Raw genomic sequence first — 12,582 nt, forward strand, 5'->3', positions numbered from 1 at the left:
CAGATAGATTTCAGTAAATTTTTTTACTGATCTTTATTAAATTTATGCGTAGTATTGCTCACATTTCTGTTAAAACTTTATTCATTTATTAATTTTTATAATTTGCGGGAAGCCCTTCCCCCACCTGAGGTTACATGGATGCATATGCGCGTGAATGTGTGTGCATTTAAGTTCATAAGATTCAAAATAAGTCTCGTTCGAAGCAATAAAAAATAATTGCCGATTTACCATATTTTGCGTTATGTATTTATAATTATGTATTTGTAATACTAATACTTATGTATTTCTAATACTTGCATTATCATGTATTTACAAGCATGGAATTGTTATCGCAATCCTACGTGTTCAACGTCACGCAAAAACTGATCGTGACTGCAAAGGTTTGACGTAAAGAAAGTGCGGTAATAATGTATTCACGATGAAATGCGTCATTGATATAATCGAGAGTTATCGCGGCTCCATAGACTCAACATAAACATCAGCGTCATAAATCCCTGCAAATTCGTGCATCCCTTTTGTTATTCTTCTGTTAAAGCGCTCGTATTTCAGAGACGACCGGATGGAAAGATTGTGAGATTAAAAAAGAAAAAAAGATACAAGGATATAATGGGAAAATCTCTCTCATCAAAAAATATTTTTTACCAATTTCAAGAACCTCATTTTACTCAGCTGTCTATTGAGACAAAAGTTTTGTTTGTAATTTTGCGGCAAGCAGCATGATCGTTATCACAAAATTCAGTTCACATGAACAAAAATATCGTGTTTGTGTAAGAATAACATTCAAGCATTCGCTTGAATGTGTACACTATTCGGGAAAAATTGGCAAATATGAAGAGAGGTATTAAAATGCCGCCACAGATTGATAATGTCACGATAAGTGTGCTATTTATCTTCCCCAGACGGGAACCATAGGCAAATATTTTTCGTACTTGAAACGGACTACATACACTTGCTCGCAATTTAAACGATTGCACCTGCGAAGAATAAACAATACGATAAGAAGGTCGTGTAAATTCTTCTCGTGAAATAAAAACGAATCCGCCGTTTCATTTTGCAGACGCACAATTGTCACGTCGATGTTGTGAACGAAAGAGTCTCTGGTTAACACTATTTCATAACGAGCCGAGAATACCAGATATGCACTGATGTGTGCTTTGTAATTATCATCAGACATCGTCACGTGACTGCTTAATTAACAAACCAAAGGATTCATTTCCCACTTGATAATACTTAGAAGTCTTAATTAACACCTTGAAGTCTTAATTAACAAGCAACCCGCATAATCCTTCATTGTCTCGCGCCACGCACGAAGATGTAAAATCTCAGAGAAAGGGTTAAAAAAGAGGTGAGTGACATTACGATAACGGCGGAAGCGGTCTAGCTTCCTGATTACACAACGCAACATTGTTCTCATATTCTCTTCTACTTTTCACTCGTTACTTCTTCGACAACGCGTTGTTAGATCCTCGATAAACTCTGTCGAATTCCAACGGAGAACAAGTTCGGGAATTCGCAATCGCGACTACGACAAAAAGGAGGCAGGACAAAACGTTCGACCATTCAAATATACATTCAGGGTCGTTGGAAGGAAAGTTCTCTCACCTGAACTGATCCCTGCTGTGATGCCAGGCAGCTTGACGCTGGAATTGACGGAAACTCGTCGCACGCACTGTCTTAACTCACTGAGTCCTTGATTTTCTGTCGATCAGTAGTCGTTGCTCTTCTGTGCATCAGTGACAAAGGGGCCCAATCGTTCCAAACGGAGCTGCCCTCGTGACGCACCAAGGCAACGTAACTCCCACGACGAGGACTCGGCGCAGACTGACGCGACAGCCGTTCTCGCGGCCTGTCTAACCCACGCTGCCAGTTACTACTGAAGTCAAGCGAGGGTATAATGGCGCGTCATTGATGTCGATTCGGTTTCTTCAGACAGTGTTTCTCAAGCTGCCGCGCAAAGTAACGGGCCGACCGAGCGAGACGAATCTTGCCCGCAATTTGCTTATCGTGATTCATTCGTGAGTCGCACATCTGGTTATGACGTCCTGAAACAACCAACAGTAAATTAGGGGAAAGTTTCGTATCTTCGCAACGACTCAGACGATGTTGATTATATAAAAAGTACTAAGAAAAACATTGCACACGCTATATCGGAAAAATGCGTGTGCATTACAATGGCTTGCAAAACGGTTCAAACACAATGAGGAATTGGGAGCTCATCAAACTGTTGAAATTGGAAGTCATTATCGACGGACTTATGCAATATAATAATATAATTAAGAGCACTAAATAATAAATAATAAATAATAATAATATTAATAATAATCAATAATATAATTATTAAGCAGGCTTGTCACAGTAATAACTCGCAATTTGGACAGTTTGATGAACTCCCAACTCAATTGTGTTTGAGCCGTTTTGCAATTCATTGTACCATTTCGTAATAATGACTGTTTCCGAGTTATTTCAGTATACGTATCGACAAAATAAGAGAAGCTCTCGTTTTTCAACTGAGTGTTTTGATACTTTAAATAGGAAGCAAACTAATCACCTTCGATGATCCATTTCCTCAAACTTTTCTGTTGGACCCGTCCACGAGGAATAAATTACTTCGATATATCAATTTTTTTATTCATATTCTTTTTCTCTCATATTAAACGAACAACCAGTACAAATACCGGTACATATAAATTACTCGATAAAGGAAAAAAATTCATTAGCACTTTTCTGTAAAAGTCGATGTTAATCGACACGAATTTTCCTATTGGTTTTTCGTAGAAGTCTCATATTTCTTGCGTCTTTCCGATAAAAAATGTCCAAGCCTATATCTTATCTAATTGCCTCACGTTTCGGGCTAAACCCACGGAAGAATCCGTTTGGGAAATTTTTCGGACGTTGATTAATTCATTAACGACGTACTGGAGAGAGAAAAATGGACAGTGACGAAGTAACCAGCGACGTTTCCGAGCTACGATCACCTGGACGATCAACAACATTTCGTTCGGAGCAACGGTACAATTAATGCGTCCGCATTGAGATGAAGAAAAAACGAGATCTCTTCGAGACAGCATCTATTTATACATCGAATTTTTACGTGACCATACGATCCAGCTTTAAATTGAATTACACGACGGTAGATAATGCTATTACTGTTGAACCATGCGTGAAACGGACGCAACATACCGCAAAACATCGCGGTTGTAACGGAAACATCCAGTTCATCCACAATTTTCGGACGACGAAAGGAGGTTCAATAAAAATTCATTACATACCCAACGCATAATCGCATCCGAAATGAGCATTAGAGTGTGCTCTCTAACGGTATAAGCCAAGATATATGTAGCAAAAGGAACGATTATTTTTTCCTCCGCTTAATAGATAACGATATTATGAATAAAAAGTTTTAGGAAAACAAAGAAAATCTCTCTTCTTTCTCTCTTATTGAAGTGTTGGTGATAAAAGCGAATCAACGTATCTGTGGGTTGCCTCCAGAAAAAAAGACAAAGTAGAAACAATCAATATTTGAACTGGCAATAAAAGCGAGGAAAATCGAAAACAACTTGTTGATGCAGTCTCGGTGAAACGTGTGCATACAGAACGTTGCATTCGGCGCTTTTCATTCATCAAAAGTAGAAAGGCGTGTAACGATCGAAACTGCAACAGGTGAACACCCCAGGAGTCGGCTCTAATCTATTTACGAGCCTGATGTCACGGCGCGGGCTTTGTATAAATATGAATCAACAGACATATCTCAAGTATCTTTTTATCATGTTCATGCCTGTATCTCGCGAGATACACTCATGGCAGTAACAATTTTCGAGTGGATGAAAATAATAGGTTCGAGGTTCGCGCAACACGATTGGGAAAGTATTGGCTAAAGGTGATTCGAGTCATTAGTCAGATAACTGATCACGCGTTCGTGTCCAGTTCGCTACACTTCAACGAGAGATAATCGCTGAATGGACGTATTATCGTTAACGCACGATCGATATTCCAAAACCACTTTCTCGCGTAATTAACGCGATGTTTCATAAAAGGCGCAACACAAAAAAAATATCGACGAATTTGCGGGAGAAACATTCACGGTGTAGAGGCGAATGCAAGTAGCGCATAATCAAGGTGAAAATTATTTATGAAATGTTTCTGAGAGCACTTCGCGCGCCTCTAACGTGTGCTCAATTAATAAGTGCTCGACATCACGCCGTTTATTAAATATTCGCTCGGCATTTCGTATGATGCTGTTGCCTGGCCGTGAAATAGAGACCGACAAACATCGAGAAAGAAGCAAAAACAGTGAACGCTGTCCGCCAGACAAGTCGTGTGCGTATGGATATCGTTCTTCGCGCGCGTGTCCCTCTCCTTCTCCCCTCCTACCCTTTTTCTGGGTCCCAGTCGTTTACCAAGGTCATCCGGTTTTAAATGCGGAACTTTTCATCCAGACGTTATTTTGAATATCTACAGATTTCTGTACTTCCTCTACCGGCGCAATGTGTTCTCTAATCGTTTCTTCTCTACTCACTCTCTTCTGCGGACACATCCGATAGATTTTCTTGATGCGATCATTCTCGCTGATGCAATTTGTGTAATCGGGATTAAAAGCTCGGCGACTGTCGTAATACGTACGAGAGCATTTCGCTGACTGGAATACGTGAGACTGTTAGACCAAAAGGTAGATAGTGAGATATTTTGGCACGCTACCTGAGTAATTTGCGGATTCTCTAAGTGAATGTCGATGAATCAAATAACTGGTGGTTATGACTGAATAATTAAGCAATATCGTACTAGTGATATACTCGTATCACCGTATATTCTCTTCCATTTTTCCAAATTTCCTCCTTTTCTAAATTCTTCCTTCAGACAATTGACTTTGCAAATACACGTGGACGGTCGTTACTTCAAGATAATCATATGAATCCTTTCAGGCAACACCCAGGCGCCACGATATTTGTAAAAGCAATTAGAATACGTTATCAATGTTTCTCACAATCGTTCCGGCTCCGAGAGGAGACGTTGTCAAACCAGTCGGTAATTAGCATGAACACGAATATATTGAGAGAATCTTCTATTTTAACAACGTCTCTACGTGCCGGTGTAAATATACAGTACAAAAAGCCGCGATACAGTAGCGCAGTTTCAATATTATTCCCCGTGAGTATAATCGCATGTACATGCATGCAGAATAAATATCAACGCACATGAGTGTCAGCAAGAATCGAACTAAAATTATGTAGAACTTCTAAACCTTCATATAAGTATTCTTTTTCTTTTAATATAATATTTCAGCAAGGAAATAGATTTTTGAAAACGCACAATATTCACGAAAATTTCACGGGAATTTGCGCCTTGTGTTATAAACAATTTATCTGTCCAGCTAAAACAATGCAAATTAATTATATGATGTCATTGGAGACACAAAGAACATTATCTGTTATCTACAATTTGATACGCGATAGACGATCTTGCGGAGAATCAATCGATTCGTTAGAACGACACGAATGTGAACGTAAAAAGTGTATTGCGTCGACATACAGAAATAAAAAAAATCGAACACACGCAGTTTTAAAAAATATAAAATACATAAGATAAAATACTGCGGGATATATTTTACGTAAGACGTGTAACTTTTTGTTTTCCTATGCGAAACGTCTGTCTGTACAAACAAAGCGAGTGAAAAAATTTAAGCATATGCAAATATTTGCAAGACTGGTGAAACCCGATCGACATCACTACTGACATCAGGAAGAAGCCGCGACGCGTCCTTGTACGGCGTCTTATCGCAAGACTAAATATTTCAGTTGGCAAATCACGCATATTATTGACCAAAAAAATATAGTTATATCTGCGAGTATTGATAGGCAATCGCTTGACAAACAGCATTAACCATGCTCATAGATAAGCATCGTGAAAAACGCGAGATAAATATAAACGTTTAAATATATAATGACACGTACACCTCTCGCACTCGCGGTAATCTATGCAAATAGCATACACAAATGAAGATGGACCGATACACATTTTCATTCAATTTGTAAATGCAGATTTGCAAAGTACAACGGCGTGTTAAAAAGATCTCATGAAGTTGACGAATTTCATAGAAACATGCTCAAACTTAGAAATAAAATTGTCAACAACGTTAACATTTATTCGAACCTAGGTGTTTTGAGTCTCCGATATTATTCATATTATTATAAACTACCAATTCCAATAAAATGAATTGTGGGTCAGATAGTGCTCTTTGTGTCACCTTGATATCTTTTTACCATCGTAAGAAATAAAACTTGTTCGCATTGCTTGCACTTTTAACACTTTTACACCTAACGTTCGTTGTATACTCCTAGACAACATAATGTCTAAAATCGGGACATAAGACGTTTTAAAGATCATCTTTAAGATGTCTTTCAGACGATTTACGTATAAATATCTTTAAGACGTCTTAAAGATTATCTTTATCTTAACATAAATAAGATTATCTTCCCTTATAGAAATATCATACTAAGAATCATTGATAATTACTTATTATCCAGTATTTTTAATACTGAAAATAAGTAATTATCAATGATTCTTAGTATGATATTTCTATAAGAGTAGGTCGTCAAGTAAAGCGTTAAGTATCCCACACAGCACGTAATATTGTAGAAATATTGCAGTAATATTGCAATATCCCTAACAGCACGGGGACGTTCTGAGGACGTTCTGAATAGATCGCAATGCGTATATTGCGATTATCTCAGAATGTTCTCATATGTACTGCGATCGACAGAGTATGTTCTGAGTACGTCCCTATGTCTGGGGTAACAGCTACCATAGAATTTCGCTGCGAATGTCGTGCGAACGTTCGCAGCGATGTCGGCAGTCTCAGGACGGAATAAAAACGGAAAGATTTCAGTACATCACGTATATCCCTTATAGAAATATCATACTAAGAAATACTGAAAAATTATTAGTGATTAAATATTACCAGTAATTCAGTAATTTTTTGGCCAGTATTTAATTTCTGCCCGATGAAAAATTTTTCATGCAAAATTATGTATGAAATTTGTCCATACATAATTATGTATAATTATACTACCCTTATAGAAATATCATACTAAGAATCATTGATAATTACTTATTATCCAGTATTTTTAATACTGAAAATAAGTAATTATCAATGATTCTTAGTATGATATTTCTATAAGGGTTATGTTCCGATTTTAGATATTATGTTGTCTGGGCTGGTTTTTTAGACATTGTGTTGTCTGTCTTTAGTAACAAGGGGTGCTTTCCAATTACGTACATTGTGTTACACAAAACTAGTTTATTGGTTGCATATTATCTTACAAGATATTTTAGATAATATGTGACCAATAAACTGGTTTTGTGTAACACAGTGTAACGTAGCTGGAAAGCACCCAATGGCTGCGTTCAGCAGAGAAAGTTGCTTTGCAACTGTTGTAAAATTCGTGAATCTGATTGGTACATGCTCTTGGATTCAATTAAAATTAAGAGCATGCTCCAATTAGATTCACGAATTTTACAACAGTTGCAAAGTAGCTTCTCTGCTGAACGCAGCCAATAGCTCTCATTGGATTTCGTTCGTCGCATCTGGTGTGCAACGGGCATTGGGTGCAAAAGTATTAAAAGTGCAAGCAATGCGAATAAAACCATTAATAACATTCTTAACAAAGTTGACAAATACAACAAACGTGCTTAACTGTACATTTAAAAACGTGGATACTGGATTTTATGAAAAATATTTGATTTAAAAAAAATATGATTTTATATTTTTATATTTTACAACAAATTTTACAAGTTTACGTGTTAGATTTTTCTTTAACAAATATTCTACATATTCTGAATACTGAAAAACATTATTTTACAAAACATTTGAACAACAAAAACTTTTGAATGATATAAAAATTAGAATATTGCACAATATGTATTTTTTTGTTATTTGTTACATATTGTGTTTCCAACAACTAGTAAAAATTAGCTGCGCGTGTGAAATTGATACGAGACAAATTTTTAAAATAAACGTAATTCTCGTTGACATATTACACGATTGTTATTTCTGTTTAAGTAAGAGGGTCAACGTAATTATGCAAATTACAAATAAACTCGGGTCGGATCGTGAACTTACGCTATCGCGTATTGTCGAGGTCTCGTTGTAATGTTTCGTATATCGCGTTTATTGAGATAATAATTAGATGAATTAGATGGTAGTATAATTAAATTTATTTAGAGTTTATATATAAGAATCCTAATTTAAAAAATTTGTAACTAAATATCTTCGTGGTTTATGTATTATACTTAATAATATGAATAATATTGACTAGAAGTATTAAGTGTACAATAAATGAAAAAATTATATTTATTCACATAACTTACATAGTTGCTATTTTTATTGCATTTTAGTATTCACATAAGATATATATTGCAAAATTGGTTGAATTATTTAATAGATAAGTTATATTAAAACTTTGACGTATCTCATAAGTAAATTTCTTATGAATAGATATCTTACATATATATATATTTATATCTTACTATATTATAAATATTATTTACTGTACACATATATACATAGCTTGCCGCAAACAAAACATTAATTGAATAAAAGTCTGTCAGGATTTTCTTGGTTCTCATGCTGTCACTGCCACTGGTTTCTGAATTTTTTCTTTCGTACGACCTTTATCTTGCTCTGGCAAGTCCTCTGGCACTTCTGGCAGCAGAACATCTTCTGGTGCTTCAGGAACTTTATCCTCAATCTCTGCTTCCAACAATGCATCCAATTCAGCTTCAACTTCACTTTCATCCTCCTCAGTGAGCGTTCCAGACAATATTTCATCTATTTCCTTTTGCTTCTCAATACCCTCTGTTGTTTCGTCCATAACCTTTTCAATCTCATCAATAGATAACAAAGCATGCAGCTGTTTCAATGCATTATTGCCGACTTTTAGGCCATCAACTACTTTCATCTCAATTTGAGCAAATTCTAAATCATGAACCATACGTTCAAGATTTTCCAACTGACCATCTGTACGTGACAGCACTTGTTCTTGAAATCTTTTCTTACGCAGTAGAAGCAATGCACGACTGCAAAAATTAATAATAAATGTATATCTATGATACAAATAAATATAACACTAATAAAAGACACTGATGTTTCTACGCGGTGTCTAAAGATGAAATAATTTGTACTTACTCTTTCTTCCCATTTTTCAAAAGTTCTTTAGCGATCAGTCGTTCTTTCTCCAAAGTTTGCTCAATTTTCTTTTGGTATTGCTTAATTTTATCTCTTGTTTGTTTCAGTTGCTGTATAAACATAAAAGCGCGAATGACAGTTTTGAGGTTATAATGTGTAAACACTATCAACATTTAGATACAACGAGTAGTATTTCCCGTTTAAACTATATTGCAAATCGAATAATTACTAACAATTCATAAATTATATCAGACACAATCAATAATAAAGGAATGATTAAGCACTTTCAAGTTTGAAAAGGTTAAGTCATTCACTTACCAAAATTGCTTTGTCCTGTTCGGTAACGCGACTCTGATGTTTCTTTTTTGCGAAAAAGATCCCCATTTTGGCTATAATGTCACAGGATGCAAATTCCGAGTTAAATTAACATTCGATCACGTCAAGTCACGTTTGACAGTTGTTATCGATAACCTTCCTACAAGGCTGACGGCGACCATGTAGCCGTTCAAGATTTCGTGATTGGCGTTTGCAACCTTTGCTAGTTTTGTTTTTATAAAACATGAATAATATTTTAATAGTGAACAACATTAAAATAAAAAAGCAGCGTCCAAATCGACTACGAACATTGTAGCTTCTTGATAATTAATTATACAAATTATAGTTCGAAAATAAAATTACTTATCGTTAAGTTTTACTTGAAAGTGAAAAAATTATCAAACCTATCGTTGGGACACACGTGCTTATCACGCGAAACTATAATCTTGATTTCTCATTAAAAACGGTGGTATATATCTCATGGTAGAAATGTCGAAACATATAAAATGAACAAGTCTAATTCTAAAACATCGTTTAGCTTGATTATGAATTTTTTTACAATTCACTTTTGATAGTTTCATACTAAGGAAAAATGTTAAATAATTGAGAAAATCCAAAATTCGTGTGAAAAGATGCATAATTGATACCCTGAAACTCGGACCCTACAAAGGGTGCGTTCCATTTAACACTCGGGTCATTGCGAACGTTAAGTGAAACGCATCCAAAGCTGACTCTACTTTACCGAACATGTCTTTCTCTAACACCAATAGATGGCGCCAGAATATCTGTTTTCGAGCGGTATTTAGCAGTGTGCCCGAGGCCATTTTGATTTTCAAATCGTACGGATCAACATCGACGCGGAGAAGCTCCCTATCTTTCCGTAGCATCGGACGACAGATCGGGCATCCTGCTATCTCTATCGACGAGGAAAGGAGTTATGCTGATCTGGCGGTGAGATATATTGTTGGTATTATGAAATCCGCGCGATTAGAACTTCGCGGAGATTCGAGCAAAGTTTCACGACATTCGTATATAAAAACGTATGTGCGTGTTCGAACAATGCAATGCTCGGGAAGAAAGATATTCATCGGAGAGTGTTCAAATAAATGTTAACTGACACCTTAACAGAAAATTATAATTTGAATATAAGATAATCTGACTCGCTGTTGAATCATATTTGAAAACAAGGAAATCATCTAACCTACCGTCGAGGCGTATTTATTACTTGAAGATATAACTCTGATTTTTTACGTTGAAAACGGTTATGCTATCTTGTAGTGAAAATTCCGAAATAAATAATAATAATGGGTCTTACCGTCTCTTAGCTGAAACTCGAACCCTACAAAAGTGATTCTACGGCCGGTATTCATAAGCGGATCTTATATTTAAGAACGTCTTAAATTTATCTTGAGATGATCATTTCATTGGCTATTGAACAAAGATAAACTTAAGCAGTCTTAAATATAAGATCCGACTATAGCTGCGTTCGGAAAGACGCTATTTGGCACTAAAAGCGTGTTCTGTTCTTATTTAACTTTCAGTAAGTAACAAGGATAGAACACGCTTTTAGCGTCAAATGTCTTTCCAAACGCAGCCTACTTTACCCACATCAGTATCAGCCAGCTTTTCTCTGATACCAATAGGTGGCGCCAGAATATCGGTTTTCGAGCGGTATTCAGCGGTGTGCCCGAGGCCATTTTGATTTTCAAATCGTACGGATCAATATCGATGCGGAGAAGTTTCCTATCTTTTTGTGGCATCGGACGACAGATCGAGCATCCTGCTGTCTCCATCGACGAGGAAGGGAGTTCTGCTGACCTGGCGGTGAGCTGTATTATTGCTATTATGAAATCTGCGCGATTAGAACTTCGCGAAGATCCGAGCATAGTTTTGCGATATTCGCACGTAGAGACGTTTACGTACGTGTTTGAACAATGCAGTACTTGGGGAGAATGCGCGAAGAATATTCGTCGGACAGTGTTCAAATAAATGTCAATTGACGTCTTAACAAAAAATTATAATTTGAATATAAGATAATCTGACTCCTCGTTGAGTCATATTTGAGAGAAATCATCTAACCGGTCGTTGAGGCATACTTATTGAAAATACAATCCTGATTTTTCGTTGAAAACGAAATTTAGTTGTAAAACGATTTTTAGTTGTAGTTATTTCGTAGTGAAAATTTCGAAATAGATAACAATAACGTGTCTGATCGTACAACGTCGCTTAGCTGAAACTCGAACTCTACAAAGCTGTCTCTATTTTATCGAACGTGTCTTTGTGTGACATCGGTAGATCGCGTCAAAATACCTGTTTTCGAGCGATATTCAACAGTGTGCTCGAAGTCATTTTGATTTTTAAATCGTAGGGATCAACATTGGCGGAGAAGCTTCCTATCTTTCCATGGCATCGGGCGACAGATTGGGCATCCTATTATCTTCATTGACGAGGAAGGGAGTTTTGCTGACCCGACGGTAAGTTATATTATTGCTATTATGGAATTTGCGCGATTAGAACTTCGCGGAGACTCGAGCAAAGTTTCGCAACATTCGTACATAGAAACGTGTGTGCGCGTGTTTGAACAATGCAATGTTCGAGAAGAAAGATATTCGTTGAAGAATATTTAGATACATATTAATTGATGTCTTAAGATTCCTTGCCGCGGAACTTTTGTTTGGCAAACCCAAAATTCCTGCAAGGTATATTGAAATAAATAGATATATACGAAAACGACACTTATAATCGATTAAACACACATCTAAAATGCTTCATTTTCCTTTGCACAAACAATTAATATATAACCGTAAAATTAACGTGACATACAACTTTCCTTTTTAATTTACTTTTCTTCATTAAGTTTCCTGATTATTTTGTCATGTTAATTTTACGGTTACTTCTTGGTAGAGTAAAAGAAAAATGTTTGGAGTATTTTAGAAATGTATTTAATCAATTGTCATTTTTTGCATATTTTTGTATTTTAATCTTGCGTATTTTACACAAATTTTGGGTATGCATCTCCTTGTTTCTACGTCATCAATCAAGATTCACGACAAGGGATCAAGAGCCTTAAGGTAATTTAGTTTGCA

The 12,582-nt window shown here is 36.2% G+C and overlaps 2 protein-coding genes across 2 annotated transcripts in view; both read right to left on the reverse strand.

Moving 5' to 3' along the window:
* LOC116848713 overlaps nt 1-1,842 on the reverse strand; it is an 18,695-nt gene extending 16,853 nt beyond the window's left edge. The window contains exon 1 of the mRNA XM_032825094.1: nt 1,603-1,842. The gene's annotated coding sequence lies outside the window, so the exon portion shown is untranslated. The remainder of the gene's footprint in view (nt 1-1,602) is intronic.
* A 6,518-nt stretch (nt 1,843-8,360) lies between these two features.
* LOC116848722 (charged multivesicular body protein 6) lies at nt 8,361-9,715 on the reverse strand. The gene is made up of 3 exons (XM_032825120.1): nt 9,500-9,715; nt 9,182-9,291; nt 8,361-9,072 (listed from the first exon to the last, which is right to left on the reverse strand). Exons 1-3 carry the CDS (start codon nt 9,563-9,565, stop codon nt 8,619-8,621), a joined length of 630 nt encoding a protein of 209 aa, XP_032681011.1. The 5' UTR covers nt 9,566-9,715; the 3' UTR covers nt 8,361-8,618.
* Between the last annotated feature and the right edge of the window lie 2,867 nt (nt 9,716-12,582).

This window comes from Odontomachus brunneus, unplaced genomic scaffold (assembly GCF_010583005.1).
Source record: "Odontomachus brunneus isolate Ranch 3 - 2012 unplaced genomic scaffold, Obru_v1 Obru_scaffold_098, whole genome shotgun sequence".
Lineage (NCBI taxonomy): Eukaryota > Metazoa > Arthropoda > Insecta > Hymenoptera > Formicidae > Odontomachus > Odontomachus brunneus.

What these genes read in the sequence shown, in the direction of transcription:
- LOC116848722 (XM_032825120.1), bottom strand. Translation starts at nt 9,565, where the DNA reads ATGGGGATCTTTTTCGCAAAAAAGAAACATCAGAGTCGCGTTACCGAA. An exon ending in AACAGGACAAAGCAATTTTG is followed by an intron (nt 9,292 to 9,499) that starts GTAAGTGAATGA and finishes ATGTTTATACAG; the next exon opens with CAACTGAAACAAACAAGAGA. An exon ending in TTGAAAAATGGGAAGAAAGA is followed by an intron (nt 9,073 to 9,181) that starts GTAAGTACAAAT and finishes TAATTTTTGCAG; the next exon opens with TCGTGCATTGCTTCTACTGC.